This window comes from Nannospalax galili, unplaced genomic scaffold, assembly GCF_000622305.1.
Source record: "Nannospalax galili isolate Female #2095 unplaced genomic scaffold, S.galili_v1.0 scaffold388, whole genome shotgun sequence".
NCBI lineage: Eukaryota > Metazoa > Chordata > Mammalia > Rodentia > Spalacidae > Nannospalax > Nannospalax galili.
In genome coordinates, this window is record NW_008360304.1 from 440,003 (window position 1) to 459,814 (window position 19,812).

Below are 19,812 nucleotides of genomic sequence, written 5' to 3' on the forward strand. Positions count from 1 at the left end.
TGTTTTGATCATATTCATGCCCTATTATCTCCTTTTATGCCCCTTATACAAGACTTCTGATGACTCATGTAGAGAGCATTTTAAATAAAATAATCTTTTAAAGTAGCAAAGAGAGGCAGGATAAAAAGAGAACAAAAAGTTAACTGGAGAAGAGTGTAGCCCTGCCAGGCTGTGTAACTTTTTGTTCTACCTGGCTGTGGGTGCTGTCTCTATGGCCATCCAACTTGTTGTCCCTGTATGTTGGCTTTCTTGATGCTAAGCACTCCTGGTTTTTCCCACCTCAGTGCCATCCTCAGAGACCTATATGAGTTCTTCTAGGTGAATGCTTCTAGTTTTAACTACTTATGTAGCTGGATGCTGATGGTGCTCTGAACTCTTCTACAGTCAAATGTATATCAGAGAGTTCGTGAACATTCCCCTTAGATGCCTTTTTCTACATGTCATCTCACCCAATCTCAGCGTTTTAGGAATTTTCTTAGTTGCTCAGAATAAATATTCAGGTGCCATCCTGATTTCTTCTTCTCCCAGGTCAAACTTCTGGTCATTAGTGTCCCACCAGCCCTTCCTCCAAAATCTGTACCTGATCTGGCCACTTGACATCTCCCTGGCCCTAGCCACTGTCTTAACTTCACAGTGCAGGAAGTGTGGTTTTTCTTTTGAAGAACCATGCCATGCATTGTTATCTAAAGCACTGTAGTGGATCCTTACTGCCATTAAAAGGACATGTCTCTCTAATCCTGTTGAGGCCATCTGGATGTGTTCCTTGTCCTCCACCCTACTCCATATGCTGTGGTTACCTGTTAGTGTCTCCCTAGTTGCACTGGCATTTTCTAGGCTATGAAGTCCTAGATCATCCCCTCTTGGTCTTTGCAGCTTTTAAGGAACAGTGGCCTTTCAGCAAAATATTAGCTTAGTCTGGGGAGATTTTAGACCACAAATAAATCTGTAGCCTTCTATTTATGTGCCTATCTATTTCTCTGAAAATTTCTTTTTTATTTCTCAGTGGTTAGTTTTGGTATGAGAATTTAGCTGAGCAACTGGTGCATGCCTTTATTCCCAGTACTTGGGAGGCAGAGGCAGGAGGATCTCTGTGAGTTCAAGGCCAGCCTGGTCTGATAGTGAGTTCCAGGTCAGCTAGGGCTATAGAGAGACCCTGGAGGGGGGGGGGGCGGAGCTTAACCAGAAAGAATAGGACTATAAAATTAAGAATAGTTTAAATACTTTAAGACAGTAGTAAGGTATGTGCAGTATGGTGATCTTGCCAGTGGAAATATTTTTCAGGTTGTATGGACTCCAATGGGATGAGAGGCTCTGAATGAGTGAGGCTCAGGTTTAGGTAGGGAGAGGCCTAGCTTCCTCTCAGCTTCTTATTACTCCTTTTCCTAGTTTGCTGTACTCTCCTTTATAGGAAGAAAATGTAACTGATGCAAAAAAAAAAAATCTCTCAAAAGGAAGAAATTATTCATTTTTATGTTCATAAACTAGCAAATATTTGCTTGTTGCTAGTGATGGGACACCTTTCATATTTCTCTAGTATTTTGGATTGAGTCTCTGACTATTACATTTCTTGAATAGACTGAATATTTTCCTACTATATGGAATTGACTGTTTTTGTTTTTGTTTTTTTTTTTTCAGCTAAACTCAACTATGTAGATCAGGCCGGCTCTGAACCCAGAAGTGCTGGGATTAGAGGCGTGTGCCTCCTGTCCATTTTTTAATTATAAAATGAGTTCTCTCTTGTTAAGGAACTTTTGTGACGTTCTCATGCTAATTAGGTCAGTCTCTTTTCATAATTCCTGAAACACTTAAAAATGTTGAAGCCTGTAGTTCACTGGTAGAGTGCTTGCCTAGTAGGGGGCCAAGGTTTCATCCCGCTACTGGGGAAACATATAAGATACAGTACACTTTTTTTCTCCTATTTATTCTAGCAATTTTCTTAGTTATAAAAGAATGTTAATAACTTTTTATTTGCAAAATATTCCACAAAACACCAAACAGCTATTCTAAAATAGACATTAATTCCAAATTGCCAAAGAATGATTTCTGTTGAGGTTAGAAAGAGTTCAGAAAGACTACTAAAAGCTTAATAACTGAAAATACTTTTCTTCTAAAAAACTTTTTGTGCATTGCTATATGACGCTTACAATGCCCATTTCTCTGGACACTTGTTTTATGAATGTTCTTTTCTTGCAGCTTGATAAGGATGACATGGTATACATGGAAGCATATGATAAATTGCTGGAGTCCTGGCTAACTTTGGTCCAGGATGACAAACATTTCCATAAAGGCTTTTTCACTCAACATGCAGTTCAAGTTTTCAATTCCTACATTCAGTGCCACCTTGCTGCTCCAGATGGCACAAGGAATTTGGTAAGTTTTAAGCAAGGTGGAGTGGAAAATCATCATAGGCTCTATTTAATCACATTAAATATTATATAATACTAGAAGTTTAGGCAGGGCTCCCTTAGAAGATTTGCTGAGAGCATACTTGATCTTGATTCCTAAACGAGTTCTTTATATATGGGATATTGTTTATGATCACCTCCATCTCAGGTTTTCAGTTAGCCTCTTCTGTTGCCAGGTGTCTAATGCTAATGAAGACATCCTGTATCCAAAGACCAAGGAATCTTAAAGTTGTCAGATTGTTTAAGTGACAAGTAGCAGTCCCATATGGGAGGTAGATTGTAGGTGTGCAGTTAACTATGTTTATCATATACAGAGGGGTGATTCCTTCCTTCTCTTCAGTGTGTCCTCATACTTTTGATGGCTGCTGACAGGGTTGGGAAGGAGTCCTAGAAAGCTGCACCTGCAGTTTGGCTCTTTCAGTTCCTCTTTTTTACATGCAGTGCTGAAGCTGTTTCACAAGCCCATATTCATGCATGCTTTATGGAACATAGTGGTGCACTTTCTCATGGTTTTTCCTTCTTTCACCACAATAGACCGCCAATGGTGTGGCCTCTCGTGAGGAAGAAGAAATAAGTGAACTTCAAGAAGATGATCGAGACCAGTTTTCTGATCAACTAGCCAGTGTAGGAATGTTAGGAAGAATTGCTGCAGAACACTGTATACCTCTTCTGACAAGGTACACACAGTCCAAAGAAACCCTATGGAGCAAATATTCTCTATTCACAATTGCCCTGAAGAACCTTAAAGTTAAAGACTTTAAAGACCCCTACCCTGTGTCCCAGCACACTGGACGGTGGACAGAAACATACCATGATTGCATTCTTTGGCTTATACATTTGGAGCCCAGGCACTACAGCATAAATGGCAAAGATTATGGAAAACATGGTATGAGAAATGACATGACCCATATCAGTCGAAACTTGGAATAACCAGTTTCAAATTCCTGTTGTAAACCTTGATTGTTTGTAAAGTGTTATTTTAGTTTTGTGTCAAAATACAAATCACAATTCCTCTAGTGCTATGAGAAGAACAGTTGTGTACTATAATTTTTTGTGTGTGGTTTTGTGCTAACATTTTAATTTATGTTGTGTAGTTATATGGAAGCTATCAGTTGTTCTAGACCTTTGCATACTGAACTTCATGAAACTATTGTTTCTTCTTTCAGTTTATTAGAAGAAAGAGTGACAAGACTCCATGGTCAATTGCAACGACATCAGCAACAATTACTTGCTTCTCCTGGTTCAAGCACCATTGATAACAAAATGCTTGATGATCTCTATGAAGATATTCACTGGCTTATTTTAGTTACAGGTTGGTTAGTGGGGTTTTTTTATTTTTGTTTTTGTTTTTTTTGGGTTTTTTTTTTTTTCTTTTTAAAATGTAGTTGCCAGTGAAACAGTTAAAGCCCTAAAAGAAGCCTTGTGTTTTAAAAATAATAATTCAGAGCCAGGTATGGTGGCACATGCCTGTAATCCCAGCACTTGGGAGGCTGATGCAGGAAGATTGTGAGTTTGAGGCCAGTTTGGCTGTATAGTGAGACCCTATCTCAAACAACAAAATAATGGTTTATATGTGCTATTGAATGAGACTTGGTATAGCTGCTGTCTGATGCAGAGCAATAGACACACACACAAAAAGCTTCTGGCCGTCATGTATTCAGTGCCTGTTGAATACCATGTTTCCTTCAGATCTCATTGGAGCCCACTGAATCAGTACTGCTTGGTGCTGTTACTGTCATCACTGTCATTACCCCATCTAACAGATGAAAACGCTAAGACAAGAAGCAGCAAGCCCATGGTCATATGCTATTAAGTTTTTGGAGCCAGAATGCAAATCTGGGCAGTTTGACTTTTGGGTCTTCTTCCGTAACAACTGTACCATTAGTGTTTCTGTATCATAACTAAGAAAAAAAGTCTTGACTTTTGGAAAGTCATCGCACAGTAGATTCTTGATATACTAGCAGAATTCCCATTAACTTGACCAAATATATCATTAAAATTTTAAAAGCCTCCATGTCATTATGCATTATAAAATTGATGAATAAAACATTTGTCCTTTATCCTTTGCCATATTTTTGAGGGTTAATTATCTAAGAAATTGAGTTTCTTCTCATCAACTTGAAAGTAAATTTTCAGGTTAACATTTATAATTTACTTTTACATCAATTTATGCGATGTATATAAATCAGAACTGAAAACATTTATAGTACGATTTGGTAAATGTAGATTTGTTAAGTGTTCATTTTTAATTTTTTTTAAACTGAAGGCTACCTCTTAGCTGATGATACTCAGGGAGAGACTCCGCTAATACCTCCAGAAATAATGGAATATTCCATTAAGCATTCATCTGAAGTTGACATTAATACAACACTTCAAATTTTGGGATCTCCAGGAGAAAAGGCTTCTTCCATCCCAGGGTACAGCAGAACAGATTCTGTGATTAGGTAATATGAACTCTATAGCTGCGCTCTTGTAATTTATGCTGTCTCATAAATTCTGAGTTGATGGGTAGATGACTGGAGGGGTAGGCACGCTGTAAATTGGATATATAAAAGAAACGAGAGCTTGGAGAAGCCTTGAAACACACACGGATAGCAAGGGCTCTATACTTTCAGGCAAAGCCGCTCTAGTGGGAATTGGCAGGGATATTTAGTACTGAAAAGAACAAATGTAAAGTTGTTCTAAATACCAGTTTGGAATTTTTAGTCTAATGTGCTAAGAGAACATAGTGCTTGTCAATTAGCAAGTAGTAGTGATATCTTTACAGGAGCCCTTAATGGGGGAAAGAAAGTTCTTAGAAACCAGGTGAGCTTTAATGTGCCAGTGACTTCTTACGGAAAGCTCATTTTTATCTTATGGAAACATAGTTACCCTAAATATGTGAAACTTCAGAGCCCTGACACAGGCTGACATAAGACAGCAAGAGTGCCTCATGCAAGAGGATTCACTTCAATCTTCCTAGTAGCAGTGCCAACATTTTTGTTAATTCTAAATGGTAAAATTAAAGATGATAAACTTGGACTAAATATATTCTTGAAAGTGGATTAGAAAGCAACATTTTAAATGTCATTATCTTGAATCTTGGTTGCTGGTGGAGATATTAGTAATGTTGATAACATTGACTTACTTCTTGTTAGTTGCAAAATCAGTAATTTTATTCTTTGTTTAAACACCTATATGTGGATGTTTAAACATATACAATAGAAAATATAATTTTGTTTAAAGCTAGAATATTAAGCTGATACCAAGGAATGTTTTAAGCTTTATTTGCTTTATTTGTGCATTCTCTTGTTTACCATAAGTATCAGTACTCTACTGGAAAAGTTTTACACTTTTAAGATTATTGATATGATTAGATTTTGTGCTTTTGCTCCAATTTGTGTCATGGTGAATGTTAATTTCTAATACTATTCATTTCAGAGTGCTATCTTCTTTTTTTTTCCTATTTTTTTTAGTAAATATCATTAGGAATATTTCCTTGTATTTAAGTGCTTTTTCAGTTTTTTTTCTTTTTCCCCCAGTTTCAAGTGTCAGTGTGGAAGCAAAGTATTTTAATATTTGAGAGCATAGACTAGGATTAGGACAAGAAATGTAATAATAATAATAATAATAACTAGTTTTTTAATCTAAAGTTAAGTTAATGTAAAATTGATTTGGTCTATGGGAGAAATGTTCTTTGCTTGACTAAAATTGTAGTTCACATTTTTTGAAGAGACTGTTATTTAAGAAAGAATTTCTGTGGCTAGAGAGTTGACTCAACTGTTAAGAGCACTGACTGCTCTTGCAGAGGACCCAGCTTCAATTCCCAGCACCCACATGGTGGCTAACAACCACCTGTAACTCCAGTTCCAGAGGATCTGACGCCCTCTTCTGACCTCTGAGGGCATTGCGTGACATGGGCATACTTACATGCAGGCAATCCATTCATACACATCAAATAAAATTAATAAATAAAATATTTTTTAAAAAGAAGAAAGAATTGATGGGTGCCTACTGTGTATTGGGTGGGCACAATAGTGGGCATGGGATTCATTGGTGAACAAAACAAGCAAAACCCACTTCCCCTTTAAGGGAGAGCTGATCAACGAGTAAGGGATGGGGTATGTTGGAAGACAGTGAGTGCTATTTGTGAAGAAGCAAGCAGGGGAGGGACCAAAGGCACTGTAGGGACCATTATAGTTTGAAGCAGTGTGATCCACTTAGGCTTTGTTTAGGTGACAGGGACTTGAGGTTGGTAAGGGAGCCTTGATTGTGCCTGTGAAGAACATTCCAGGCAGAGCAAAATGTAGTTGCAAAGACTCTGATCATGCCTGCAATGGTCAAGCAACAGCCAGAATGCCACTGTAAACTAAGCAGAGTGAGGCTGGATTTTGTAAGAGATGGAGTTTGGTTAATCAGGAGAAAACGGGTCTTCAAGTTTTTGTAACATTTTTGCACTGAGGTGGGTTGAGATGCTATTGTAAGGTTTTAAACATAAAAGTAACATATTAAAGAGGTTCCTCTTATTACCACATTGAGAAAGAGCAATGGAAGTAGAGAAACTGACTATAGGGCTAGTCTCAGTTATCTAAGAGAAAAGATGATAGTATCCAAATGAGTGATAGCAGAGTAGGTTGTAAGAAGTTAAAAGGCTGAGTTGTGCTAACTTTTGGTTCATGAAATACAAATAATATAAGATTGATTTGGGAAACTGAGTGCTCTCTGGAATATAAAGTATTCTTGGCAGTATGCTTGATTGGATTATTGACCACGAAATATTAATGTTTAAAAATATTTGGGATATACACACAAAAATCAGCAAATAAAAAAATGAGCTATATTTGGGGGAAAAAAAGAAGACATGAAGGTAGGAGGGGGTGTGTTGGGGGAATTGGGGAAAGTGGAAGGGGGTGTGAGGCAGGAGTTGGGGATGGGTATGATCAAGATATTGTAAATGTATGATAATGTCAAAGGACAAATATTAATTTAACATTTAAAAAATACATTGGAAAAATAAACAAGTGTTCTGAACTGTGGGGGAAAAAAAGTATTTGCATTAGTTGTTTCTAAACTCTCCTTTTTGCTGTAATTTAAGGAGGCCACATAGTAGCACAGAAGATCCTACTTGACCTGGTAAACTGGCAGAAGAGCTAGCTACTTAAAGGATGAGAGGAGACAAAATGTTAGGCAGTGACGATAGCAGAAGCAGTATGATAAAATGTAGTGTCACTTATGTATCACTGTGATGGTAGGATAGAAGGACTGGTTAGATGGGTCAGATGAAATTGGAGAGGCAGGATGGGTCTGCTGAGGTTCATTAAGGTAGGAGTGAAATGGAGTAAGGTCTTGCATTAAACGAAGTGACCAACCCTATTGTTTCAAAGTTACTGCTCCATAGAAGGGGAGTTAAAGGTGACAGGGTAGGTTGGAAAGCACTTAACCTTCAGCCTTGGGGAGAAGATGGACACTAGCCTTGGGTTTGAGAGGTGTTTCTTAAAGAGCTCTCCAGGCTGTTGGTGAATTCTAGGTATGGTGGAGAGGAGAGGAAGGATGGTGGAAGACTCCCTGGAGCTACCTGACTGTTGCTGCTCTTTTACTTTTATTCCACTAGACAGAGGAAAGGCCTGAATCTCACCCATTTTGAATGGATTGGCAGGTGTATGAAAGCCCAGAGTTCCAAAGAAGGGATAATTCCAAATAACCTACTGTTGGTAGCTATGTAGCCAGTCTTCAGTCTATTGCATCAAATAACACCAAGTGAGACCTTATCCAGGGTCAGCTGAGAGAATGTTAGAAATGACCTTTGGGCTGGACATGGTGGTGCATGCCTTTAATCCCAGCACTTGGGAGGCAGAGGCAGGTGGATCTTTGTGAGTTCAAGGCCAGCCTGGCCCACATAGTGAGTTCCAGGACAGCTGGGGCTACAGGGAGACCCTGTCTCAAAAAAAGAAGAAATGATTTTTGGTGGCTTTTTGATCTCTGTGATGTTTGTCCTATAAAAACCTGTAAGAAATTCAAATAATGGATGACCTAGCTGTTTTAAAAATCTGTTTTTTATATAAATAACTTTTTTCAGTGTTTATATCTCTTAAAATGAAAAATAGGAATCAAATTATGCTAAACTTTGGCTCATTCTGGCAATAAGTTATATTTATTCACAAGCATATAGGAGACACAAAACCCTTCTATGTTAGCCCCAAGAGATAAACAAAACTGGACTGAGGATGTAGCCCACTGGTAGAGTGCTTGCCTAGTATGTGCAAGGTCCTAGGTTGGAACCCTGCTGCTACCAAAAAATTGTTTCATAATTTAAATTTGTATTATGTTTTATTCAACTTATTTTTAAGTATTACAATGGTATCTCAATCCAGATGTTTTTAAATACTTGCAGTCTTATGATCATTGGAAATTCTTAAAAAGTGTGATGTGTACATATTTGCATCATAGAAATAGTATAGTATACAAATAGTATAACTTGGGGGCTGGAGAGATGGTTAAGAACACTAGTTGTTTTTGCAGAATGCTCGGGTTTGAATCCCAGCACCCACATGGCAGCTAACAGCTGTCTGTAACTCCAAACTCCAGTTCTAGGGGATCTGACAGCCTCTTCTGACCTCCACAGGCATTGCACGACACGGCAATACACGAATACACATAAAATAAAAATAAATTTAAAAAAAAGAGAAAATAGTATAACTGTTAGAATACTCAAGTCCATAGATTTATTATGTTGGGATAATATTCTTTAGGGAAATGAAGTTCAGATAAAGAAAATTGTCTTTATGTTTTGAATGAATGTTAGTGGCTGTCAGAACACTACAGAGATTGTATTCCAGTGCATATTAAAGTGTCAGTGTAACCATTTTATTTCAAATTCTGTAGGCTTGTAATGATATATCTAAAATCATTTAATCATACAGGAAAGTTTTGATACATTATTGTTGCTAAAATGTGAGGATGTTAGAGTTTCTTGTTATTTCTATTCCCATATACTCTAAAATAAATTTTGAAAGTTTAAGCCGGGAGTGGTGGTGCATGCCTTTAATCCCAGCACTCGGGAGGCAGAGGCAGGCGGATCTCTGTGAGTTCAAGGCCAGCCCGGGCTACATAGTGAGTTCCAGGATTCCAGGACAGCTGGGGCTACAAGGAGACCCTGTCTCAAAAAGACAAAAAAAAAAAAAAAAAGAAAAAGAAAGTTTAAGCACTGGCATATGAGGAGCACATGGATAGTAAACAAAAAAGAGGCTCTAGGTGGAAACTAAAGGACCTCCTGATTTGAAGGAGGTCCAGAAGAAGATGAATTTGCCATAAAGTCTGGGAAAGAGTAAGTAGATGAGGGAGACATAGGAAGTGCCAGGGCAGCCAAGGGGGGAGCTCATTCTAAAGGGCAGAGTCCTCAGCAGCACCAGGTACTTCTAGGGCATCAGAAGGTCAACAAAGAATGTGCATGTCAGTCTAGTTTCATTACAAGATTTCAGTCCTCTTAAGAGCAGGAGGAATGGAGCAGAGGCCAAACCTTAATGATTGGGATCTTAATCTTGGCACTAATGTTCATTGCAACCTATGCTTCCGAATTGCCTTTGACCGAAGTCAAGTTGAATGTGTTATTTCTAGTTAAGTTCCTCCCCCACTATGGCTATGTGAACAAAATAGTGGGGATGGGGATAATGTTTACTTAGGCAGGCAGTCTTTTCTAGAAAGGTTTTTATTTTAAATGCTATTAGAGATCAAGTTTATTAGAAAATATGTAAGACCAGATTTGGAGACAAGGCTCAGCACTCAAAGCATTCTAATAAGTAAATTCTCAGATCTGAAACCTATAGCAAGTCTTGTGTTTTGTAGTAGAACACAAGGAGTTCTATCAGGGAGTAGGTAAATAAATCTGGCATGTACTCTGAACATTTCATTGTGCTCTTCCATTTGGAATCTAGAACCCCTCTTTGGACAGTGATGCTGAGGTCAGCCTATGCAAGAGCTGAAGGGTGCTTCTCCTGTCTTTTTCTTGTCTCTTTGTGGAAGATCAGAAATAATGTAGGGACTTTATCTACAACGCTGCTGATGAAATTGCCGCACATAGCCTAGCCTAAATCCGGAGACTTAAGGGAGGGAAATAGGGTTAGACAAACCACAAAATCAATGAAAGAATAAATGACTTCTGTTTTGTACCTGCAGGCTGTTATCTGCCATTCTAAGAGTTTCAGAAGTTGAATCTCGAGCAATAAGAGCAGATCTCACTCATCTACTAAGCCCTCAAATGGGCAAAGATATTGTTTGGTTTCTAAAACGATGGGCCAAGACTTACCTCCTGGTGGATGAAAAACTATATGATCAGGTGAGAATATAAAACTGTTAAAAGATTTAAGGGGGGGGGTGATAGGATTTATGATAGTGACAACTTTAGAAGCAGGGACATGTTTTTTCTTGTTTCCTTATGAAAATGGAACTCTTTAAGAGCCGGCAGAGAATGCTGTTGTGTAACATTTTAGAGCATGTCATTGGATTCCATTTATTTAAGATACTATTTGCCTGTATGATAATGTATGTTCTTTGTATTTCTCCCTCTCTCCCTCTCTTGAGAAAAAAGCTGGTTTGAACTTAACAGACATCCTCTTGCCTCTGTATTTATCTTAAATATCATGTCAGTTTGTTGATAATTAATATGAGACTAAAGCTCATAAGATAGGTTGGAAAACATGAGTGGATTGAGGTTATCTTTTAACTCAATAAATAAAAACTTACAGAACTAATGTAAGCACCCACCTCAGAACTCTAGTGCTTATTTCATTGTGGAGTTTCTGTGGGTTGGTATTTTACCTGATCCTTCTGATCTTACAAAATCTCTTATCTCTTTTCTTTTAAGATAAGTCTGCCATTCAGCACAGCATTTGGAGCAGATACAGAGGGTTCTCAGTGGATTATTGGCTACCTCTTACAAAAAGTCATCAGCAATCTCTCAGTCTGGAGCAGTGAGCAGGACCTTGCAAACGATACTGTGCAACTCCTTGTCACTTTGGTGGAAAGAAGAGAAAGGCAAGCCAAGAGAAGGGGAGAAGGAAGAGGAACAGAGGGAAGGGGGCTTCAGTTTGCTCTTTCAGTGGATTCTTTTTAACTGACAAATGTTTACAATATCTAAGCCCAATTAGAGGTTACATTTTTGGAGTAGTATTTTAGAATTTGGTTACACTGTTACAAATGCAGACTGTAGCTTTCTCATGTTATAATGGAGGGCTGCAATGACCGTCAAGAATCTGGCATCAGAGAACTGATGTCTTAACTCATAATTTATAGTTCTAAAAACATTCGATGTCGAATATTCTCAATTGATGTTCTTCAGTGATCCCCATTTTAAAAATGAAAACAAGTGATGTTTAAACTATGATGTTGCAGAGTAAAATTTTTAGTGCTTTCTATATTGAATTAAAAAACATTCAAGCACGCCTTTAATCCCAGCACTCGGGAGGCAGAGGCAGGTGGATCTCTGTGAGTTGAAGGCCAGCCTGGTCTACATAGTGAGTTCCAGGACAGCTGGGGCTATAGGGAGACTCTGTCTCAAAAAGACAAAAAAAAAAAAAAAATTCAAAGAAATTGCTACACGGCCATTCCTATTTTGCAGACTGGCACTGATGACTGGGCATGGTGTGGAGACTCAGGCCTTTAATCCCAGCATTAGGAGGCCTTTAATCCCAGCATTAGGGGTCAGAGGCAGACAGATATTTGTGAATTTGAGACCAGCCTGGTCTATATAGAGAGCTCTAGGCCAACCAGGGCCACAGGGAGGTCCTGTCTTCATTCCCCTTCCAAAGATTAGGAAAGGAAGAAAATGACTGAAGGAGGAAAGGAAAACCAATGATTAGATAAAAATTTTTATGTACTATTAGTGGGATTTGAATACAGACCTATGCAGTGCTAGAGTCTATACTGAGCTTATGATACTACTTTAAAAATTATATTCAGAAGGGCTAGAGAGATGACTTAGCAGTTAGGAGCAGTTGCTGCTCTTCTAGAAGACTGAAGTTTGATTGGGCAGCTCACAGTCACCTCTAACCTCCAGCTCCAGGGATCTGATGCCCCCCGTCCCCCCGGCCTCCACAGGCACCCACATACATGTAGCTTATACATACACAAACACACATACACATAAGTGAGTTTTTTAAATTATATTCAGTCATACCTGTAATCCTCAGAATTGAGAAGGCTGAGGCAGGAAGATTTTGAGAATGTGGTCAATCTGAGTAACATAGCAAAGCCTTGCCTCATTTTTCTAAAAAGTAAATCCAATTATCTTCAGTTGTTGTTGTTGTTTAATGTATACGTGTATTTGACTGCGTGAGTTCATGTGTACCATGTGCATGCAAGTGCCTGTGGAGGCCAGAAAAGGGCATTGGGTCCCTAAGAACTGAAGTTACAGGCAGTTGTAAGCTGCCATGTCAGTACTGGAAATCAAACCCAGGTCGGACCAGCAAGTGCTATTAAATGCTGAAACATCTTTCCAGAAAATTTCTTAGGAAATGTATATAGTTGAGCATAATACATCATTTGGATTGTTATTTCTGCCTGTAGGGCAAACTTAGTAATTCAGTGTGAAAACTGGTGGAACCTAGCAAAGCAGTTTGCAAGCCGAAGCCCACCACTCAATTTCTTGTCAAGTCCGGTGCAGAGGACACTGATGAAGGCTCTGGTCTTAGGTGGCTTTGCGCATATGGACACAGAAACCAAGCAGCAATATTGGACCGAGGTAATAGTCCCCTCTATTTTGATTACATCTTATGTAACCCTGTAGATACTTTACCTATGTGTTGTTATAAAATAGTCTGTGGAGATATAAACATTTCAACTGTAACTTCTGTGATATTTTTCTTCTTCATGAATCATGAAGTTGGACCTTATTCTTTGACAAATACTGTCTTATGATTTATCTAGGCCTGCTTATTTGACACATTGAATATAATCAAGTTTTCTATACTTTGGACACATTTTCCTAATCCAGATGAGAGCATGAATTGGTATAGTAAATCTTTATCAGAAGTGGAAGGTATAGGGGATAACTCAAGGGTAGAGTACTTGCTTAGCACACCAAGGCCCTGGCTGGGTTCCTTAGTCTGTCCCCAAAAAGGAAAGAATGAAATTATGACAAGAAGAATTTCAAGGCATTCTCTGTCTTGAACAGTGATGCAGATTAGCCACTGTTTGTTTCCTCTGGCCTCACACGAAACCACATGCATGCTCCCATATACATGCAAACACTCATACATGCACATGGCACCAAAAAAGGAAAATTTTGGGATGAGTAAACTGTATGCAAAAAACAAAAATCAAAGAATGAGATTTAAAAGACTAGCTGTTAAGAGCACTGGCTACTCTTCCAGAGGACCTGAGTTTGAATCTCAGCACCCATATAGCAACTAATAACTGTATGTAACTCCTGTTCCAAAGGATCCAACACCCCTCCTGGCCTCCTTGGGCATTGTACAATACAAGTGCACTTACATATGTACAGGCAAAACCCTCATATGCATACAGCAATCAAAAAAAATTTTTTTAAAGGCCTTGTTCTGTGATTCGGTGTCATTCCTTTGTGTTTGCCACAAGTTATGATGATCCTCAAAATGAAGAATGTACTTTAAACCTATAATCCCAGCATTCAGGAATCAGAGGCAGGAACGTTGAGAATTTGAGGCCAGCTTAGGCTACATAGCAGAGCCCTGCTTCAAAGAATTTTTTTATAAAGGTGCAGGGGCACATAGTGGTCAAATATTCCTTAATTTTGTATGCCTGACCTATTTCCAACAAAATATTTTGGGAAACCAGTATTCCTCCAAGTTGAGGAGATGAACCAGTGTGTTTAGAAGTTCATGCAGTGATGTGCTTCCGTAGGTTCTTCAGCCTCTTCAGCAGCGATTCTTAAGAGTGATAAACCAAGAGAACTTTCAGCAGATGTGTCAGCAGGAGGAAGTCAAGCAGGAGATCACTGCTACTCTGGAGGCCCTATGCGGCATTGCCGAGGCTACCCAGATTGACAACGTAGCCATTCTTTTTAACTTTTTAATGGACTTCCTTACCAATTGCATTGGGTTGATGGAAGTTTACAAAAATACCCCAGAGACTGTCAATCTCATTATCGAAGTGTTTGTTGAAGTTGCACATAAACAGATATGCTATCTTGGAGAGGTGAGCACCTTCTAGTTTTATCCCTTCAAGGTTACAGATCTTCTTTATTTCACATTTAATGCATATTTTTATTCCTCCAGGAGAGGAAGTCATGTGGAATGAGTATAAATTCTCACTCCAAAATTTTGTTAGAAAAGGGCTAATATAAACATAAATTGTACTTTTACTATAAGCCCTTTTATTATTGTTAATGTATGTATGTACATGTCTGTGTGTGTGCGTGCGTGCGTGCGTGCGTGCGTGCGTGCGTGTGTGTGTGTGTGTACTTGTGGAAGCCAGAGGTCCATGATGGGTATGTTCCTATATTGTTCTTCACCTTATTTTCTGAGATAGGGTCTCTTACTAAACCTGGAGGTTATCAATTTGTCAAGACTAGCTGGTTAACAATATCCTCTTGCCTCCACCTCCCCATACTAAGATTACAGGAGTATATCACCACACCTGGCATTTTATGTGCAAGCTGGGGGTGTGAAATAGAGCTACTATTATAATTTAGAGTAGATTTAAACTTTTGCCTACCTACCAAGTAATACCATTTATGTATATTCTCTTACAGTCCAAAGCTATGAACTTATATGAAGCCTGCCTTACTCTGTTGCAAGTATATTCTAAAAATAATCTAGGGCGGCAAAGGATAGATGTTACAGCAGAAGAAGAACAGTACCAGGACCTGCTTCTCATTATGGAACTTCTCACTAACCTTCTGTCGAAAGAATTCATAGACTTCAGCGACACAGGTAAAGTCTGTTGTGGTCTCTTTTTTTTGTCTTTCTGAGACAGGGTCTCCCTGTAGCCCCAGCTGGCCTGGAACTCAGAGAGATCCACCTGCCTCAGCCTGCCAAGTGCTGGGATTAAAGGCGTACACCACCATACTCAGCCTGTTGCGGTTGTTTTAAATTATTATTATTATCATCATCATCATCATCATCATCATCATTATTTGAGTTTAAGAGAGAAGCTTGCTAAATGGGAGCTTAAGAGAAACAAAGAGAGCTATGCTGTTTGAGTTAGTCATGAAGGTCTGACACATGGTGGACAAGCAGCCACATGGCAGGAAGGGGAGGAGAGGGGAGCTTTGAGGAGTGAAAAGGCCTGAAGTGCCCCAGAAAGCATACTCAGGCTCTGGCCAGCATCCAGAAGAAAAAGACAAGGGCAAAAAAGGGAAAATTTTACACCTGTCTGAGTCAGGACTCAGAAAAGTGGGCAGACCCAACAGAACCTTATGTTCTACAGCAGCTACTTAGTATTTTTATGAAAGCAAAAGACTATTTTCTGAAAGTAAAATTCTATGAGGAAGTTGAGTTTACCAAACAAATGGAAGTAAATCGGAACTGGTTGAAGGGGAGGTAGTGTACAAGAAACCTTTCTGCCTGTCTGCTTTTCAGTAAGAATACTATCTTCTGTTTGTTCAGTGCTTATTAAATGCTAAGTACTGCTTTGCTCACAATGCCATGTAGTATTGTTGCTGCTCTCATTCACAGACAAGGAAGCAGAATACAGAGTGGTTAGATCCTTCACCCACATATTTATAGCTAGTAAGTTGGGTTTAAAAATTGAAGCCCTGTATATCTCTTCAGAGTGGCACTTCACGACTTCTCCATGTCCTCTGAGACAGCTGCCCAGCAGACCCAGTACTTGGAGTATAGTATGGGGAACCCCACTGGGGCAGGAAGTGTGCTGGGTTCCAGAGTTGACCTTTTGAAACATTTGTGTTTTGTCTAGCGCTGATGAAGATAACTGTCATTTCAGGCAAGAGTGGGTTAGTCAGTAAAGCTCATTTATTTGTGTAATTTCTCTCCCATTCCCTCATCCCAGTTCTGAAGTTTCCTGCTTGTTCTGCAGCTTTGTTCTTACAATAGCAAGCAGAAGGAAATGCAGCTGTTCAGAAACATGGGAGGCAAGGGATGTTTGTCTTTAATTATTCACTCTTTCCTTTAATTGCCAGTTCTTTATAATGTTTTGAAAGGTCATCCCATCCCCCCTCCCCAACTACTTTGCTTTACTCCACTGCCAGCCTTCTCTTCAAACCTAATATAAGTTCTTTTATAAGAGGAAACATCATATCTAGCATTACCGTTTGTTAATAGACATTGTGGTTAAAGATTATTGAGGGGTGGGCAGGGTCTTACTGTATAGCTCCAGCTGGCCTGGAACTGACCTTGTAGACCAAGGTTGCTTCAAACTCATAGGGATCCACCTACCTCTGCCTCACAACTACTGGCATTAAAGGTGTGCACCACCATGCCCAGCCTTTCTTTTCTTTCTTTTTTCCCTCCTTCCCTCCCTCCCTCCGATCCTCCCTCCCTCCCTTCTTTCATGTGTAGTGTGAGGGGGGGATTGTAGATATTTTTGGCTTCTTGAGAGATTCTCTAAGTTGGTGCTGTAACACTCAACTTTAGTCACTGTGTCTAGTCCTTGAGATTCTTCTTGAAGCTCTGTTGCCTTTATTGGTTCATTTTTCTTGTTCATGGTCTATCTTGTTAGTTTCACAGTTCAGAAGTTTTGTCCAAGTTAGCTGGAGGTACTGAAGTGAAATACTGGGGGATTAGTGTTACTAATTTTTTCTAGAATGTCTCTTGCCCTTACATATATACTATTACTGTATTGGGTATCCAGATCCCTTAACAAATAAAGAACAAAAGAATGGCATGGGCTGGGTTTATCAGCTCTCTCTGTTATCCATTCATGAATTTCTTTGGTCTTTGAGCTTGAATATGTATATATTTGTGTTTTCATAAAGGAATATGACCTTTGGAGATTTTAAGTTACAACTGCACAAGCATGTTATTTTTATTTTGATAGATGAAGTATTTAGAGGACATGAACCAGGACAAGCAGCAGGCAGATCTGTATCAGCAGCTGATGTCGTTTTATATGGAGTAAACCTAATTCTGCCCTTAATGTCACAAGATCTTTTGAAGGTAATTGAGTAATATGAATATTAAAACTATCAAAGTTTTTGTATTTCTGCTATAATTGACTTTGTTTGCCCTAGTCCTGTGTGTACAAATCATGACTCATTTCATCAGGGAATACTATAGGAAAACTGAATCTGTTAGCAGTTTGGATTCTCTTAGAATTTGTCATTGGTTGTATTTTTTGAACATCATTTTCAGACTGAGGGAGCCAAGGTGGGCATTTCCCAAGCCCTTCCAAATAGAAATAGAATGGAGGAAACCAAGGCTAATGCACTTTAAATTTTTACACATTCTGTGTTTTGCCTCAGTTCTAAAGAGTTAGTATTGAGGGTGGGTGGCTGCTGAGTCTGCCTTTTTTTTCCCCTTTCAGAAGTACTCTAGAGGAGAGGAGGTTTCTTGTTATGAGCTGTCACAGGAGAATAAGAACAAGGATGTGGTGGAGAAGGAAGAGAAGGGCCTATGTGTCTGAAAATGTGTCACATGCATGTGTGTGTGTGATAAAGGGGTGGGAGAGAGGCAGTGGGGCAGAAGAGCAGAGATTAGCATTTGGTAAATGGAGATCGAAGAGTATGGATAGCTCTGTAGGCTTTTACCATGTACTCCCCTCCCTGAGGAGTATCTATGCATTGGACAGAGCTTGTGCAATGACTTTTAGAATGAGTTTCTCGGCTATGTATACTGGTTTGCTTTTAGGATTTGTTTGATCAAGTAAGCCATTATAAACATTTGGATGTGCAATTTCTTGTGTAGTTAAGCTAGATTAAATGTTTTTACCTTAGCTCCCCAGGATTGTCCAAGTAGAAAGATAATTTTTTAAAGTATAAAGGACTGAATATTTCATACATTATTTTAACAGTCTAATGTGTTTGCCAACATGCTTAAATGGAAATGAACACATTTACAAAAGGGCTTTTATTCCCAGGTCATTTAATTTCTCTTTGACTGCACTGTTTATTTTTTCAGGATCCACATAGAATATTGGGGATTGTTTGTAGTTCCCATTAACCACCTGGAATATAATTCTTTCCACTGCATATTTTTTATAGTGATTACTGAAAGAGTCCCTTTACTGTAACTTATTTTGCATTTCTTTAGGGCTTAATATTTTCTATATTTTGTACACATTTTAAAGAAGTCATACTACTTAAGAACTTGTTCGTTATTTTGTATTAGATACTGTTGAATATATAAATATTTGATATTTCTTTTTCAGTTTCCAACCCTTTGTAATCAGTACTATAAATTAATCACATTTATCTGTGAGGCTTTTCCTGAAAAAATACCACAGCTTCCTGAGGATCTATTTAAGAGTCTGATGTATTCTCTAGAACTAGGAATGACATCGTATCCTTTAAGTGAACATTGTTACAGGGGTGGGGGGTAGGGAGTGGGAGGAGTCTATTTTTAAAGAAAAGTTTTTAAATTTGCTATTTTTCTTTTATAGCTGTTTTATTTCTCACAAAAGCTGTCCTCACTGTGACTGCTTTAATTCAGTGTTTCTTTTGTAAATCTGCAAGATCCTGTCTTCCTTTCATAGATCCTGGCATCTAGCTCCTGGGGCTCAAAGACCTTTCTTTACTAGGGCTCCATTGATCATGTAATATGCTGCTCCTGGGCCTCTGGTCTTAGCTCTCTGACATTATGAATAACGTGACACTCACCATTTGGGTGCATCATCCACAGAAACAAGCTAGACATCTGCCAACTCAAACTCTGATAAGCATTGGAGATATTTCTTGATCTCAGCTAAGCCATTGCATACTGATCTACTCACACATCTGTGTTCATTTCTATAAATGGTACTGCACTTGATGTTAGCTGTCTTTTTTTAAAAATCTCTTGAAGTATATCCATTGTAGTTTGCTCTTTGACCCTTGTGATCAGAATGAGTTCGGAGGTATGCCAGCTTTGCCTGGAGGCTTTGACACCATTAGCCGAACAGTGTGCCAAAGCACAGGAAACAGACTCACCTCTCTGTCTAGCAACCCGGCACTTTCTTAAGGTAAAATGCTTAGTTGATAGGTTGAAAAAGCTTCTACATAGCCAAGATGGGTGGAATAGGCCTGTAATCCCAGTTAATTAGGAGGATTCCCTGGATTTCCTGGACTACAGAGTGAGCAAGACCAGCCTGAGCAATTTAGCAAAACCCCATCTCAAAATAAGAAGAGAGGGCTGGGATCTAATTCAGTGGTAGTGTTTGCCTGGCCTGTGTGAGGCCTTTGGGTCCATTCCTATTCCCCCCACAACCCTCCAAAAGCCTTCTTTGTATAATCAGTGCACAAAGTGTGTGTAATTCTTGACTCCGGGAGGAAATGCTTACGTTCTTTTAGAGAGGAGCAGAT

At 39.0% G+C, this 19,812-nt stretch overlaps 1 protein-coding gene across 5 annotated transcripts in view; it reads left to right on the forward strand.

Moving 5' to 3' along the window:
- The window catches only part of Xpo4 (exportin 4), a 158,658-nt gene that overhangs the window by 98,132 nt on the left and 40,714 nt on the right, over nucleotides 1-19,812 (forward strand). For all 5 annotated transcript variants that reach the window (XM_029559238.1, XM_029559237.1, XM_029559239.1 and 2 more), the window contains 12 exons: nucleotides 2,194-2,370; nucleotides 2,940-3,082; nucleotides 3,572-3,717; nucleotides 4,672-4,849; nucleotides 10,557-10,716; nucleotides 11,245-11,414; nucleotides 12,945-13,119; nucleotides 14,259-14,552; nucleotides 15,109-15,289; nucleotides 17,355-17,473; nucleotides 18,684-18,814; nucleotides 19,355-19,472. In XM_029559238.1, the coding sequence (XP_029415098.1) occupies nucleotides 2,194-2,370; nucleotides 2,940-3,082; nucleotides 3,572-3,717; nucleotides 4,672-4,849; nucleotides 10,557-10,716; nucleotides 11,245-11,414; nucleotides 12,945-13,119; nucleotides 14,259-14,552; nucleotides 15,109-15,289; nucleotides 17,355-17,473; nucleotides 18,684-18,814; nucleotides 19,355-19,472 (1,992 nt within the window). The remainder of the gene's footprint in view (nucleotides 1-2,193; nucleotides 2,371-2,939; nucleotides 3,083-3,571; nucleotides 3,718-4,671; nucleotides 4,850-10,556; nucleotides 10,717-11,244; nucleotides 11,415-12,944; nucleotides 13,120-14,258; nucleotides 14,553-15,108; nucleotides 15,290-17,354; nucleotides 17,474-18,683; nucleotides 18,815-19,354; nucleotides 19,473-19,812) is intronic.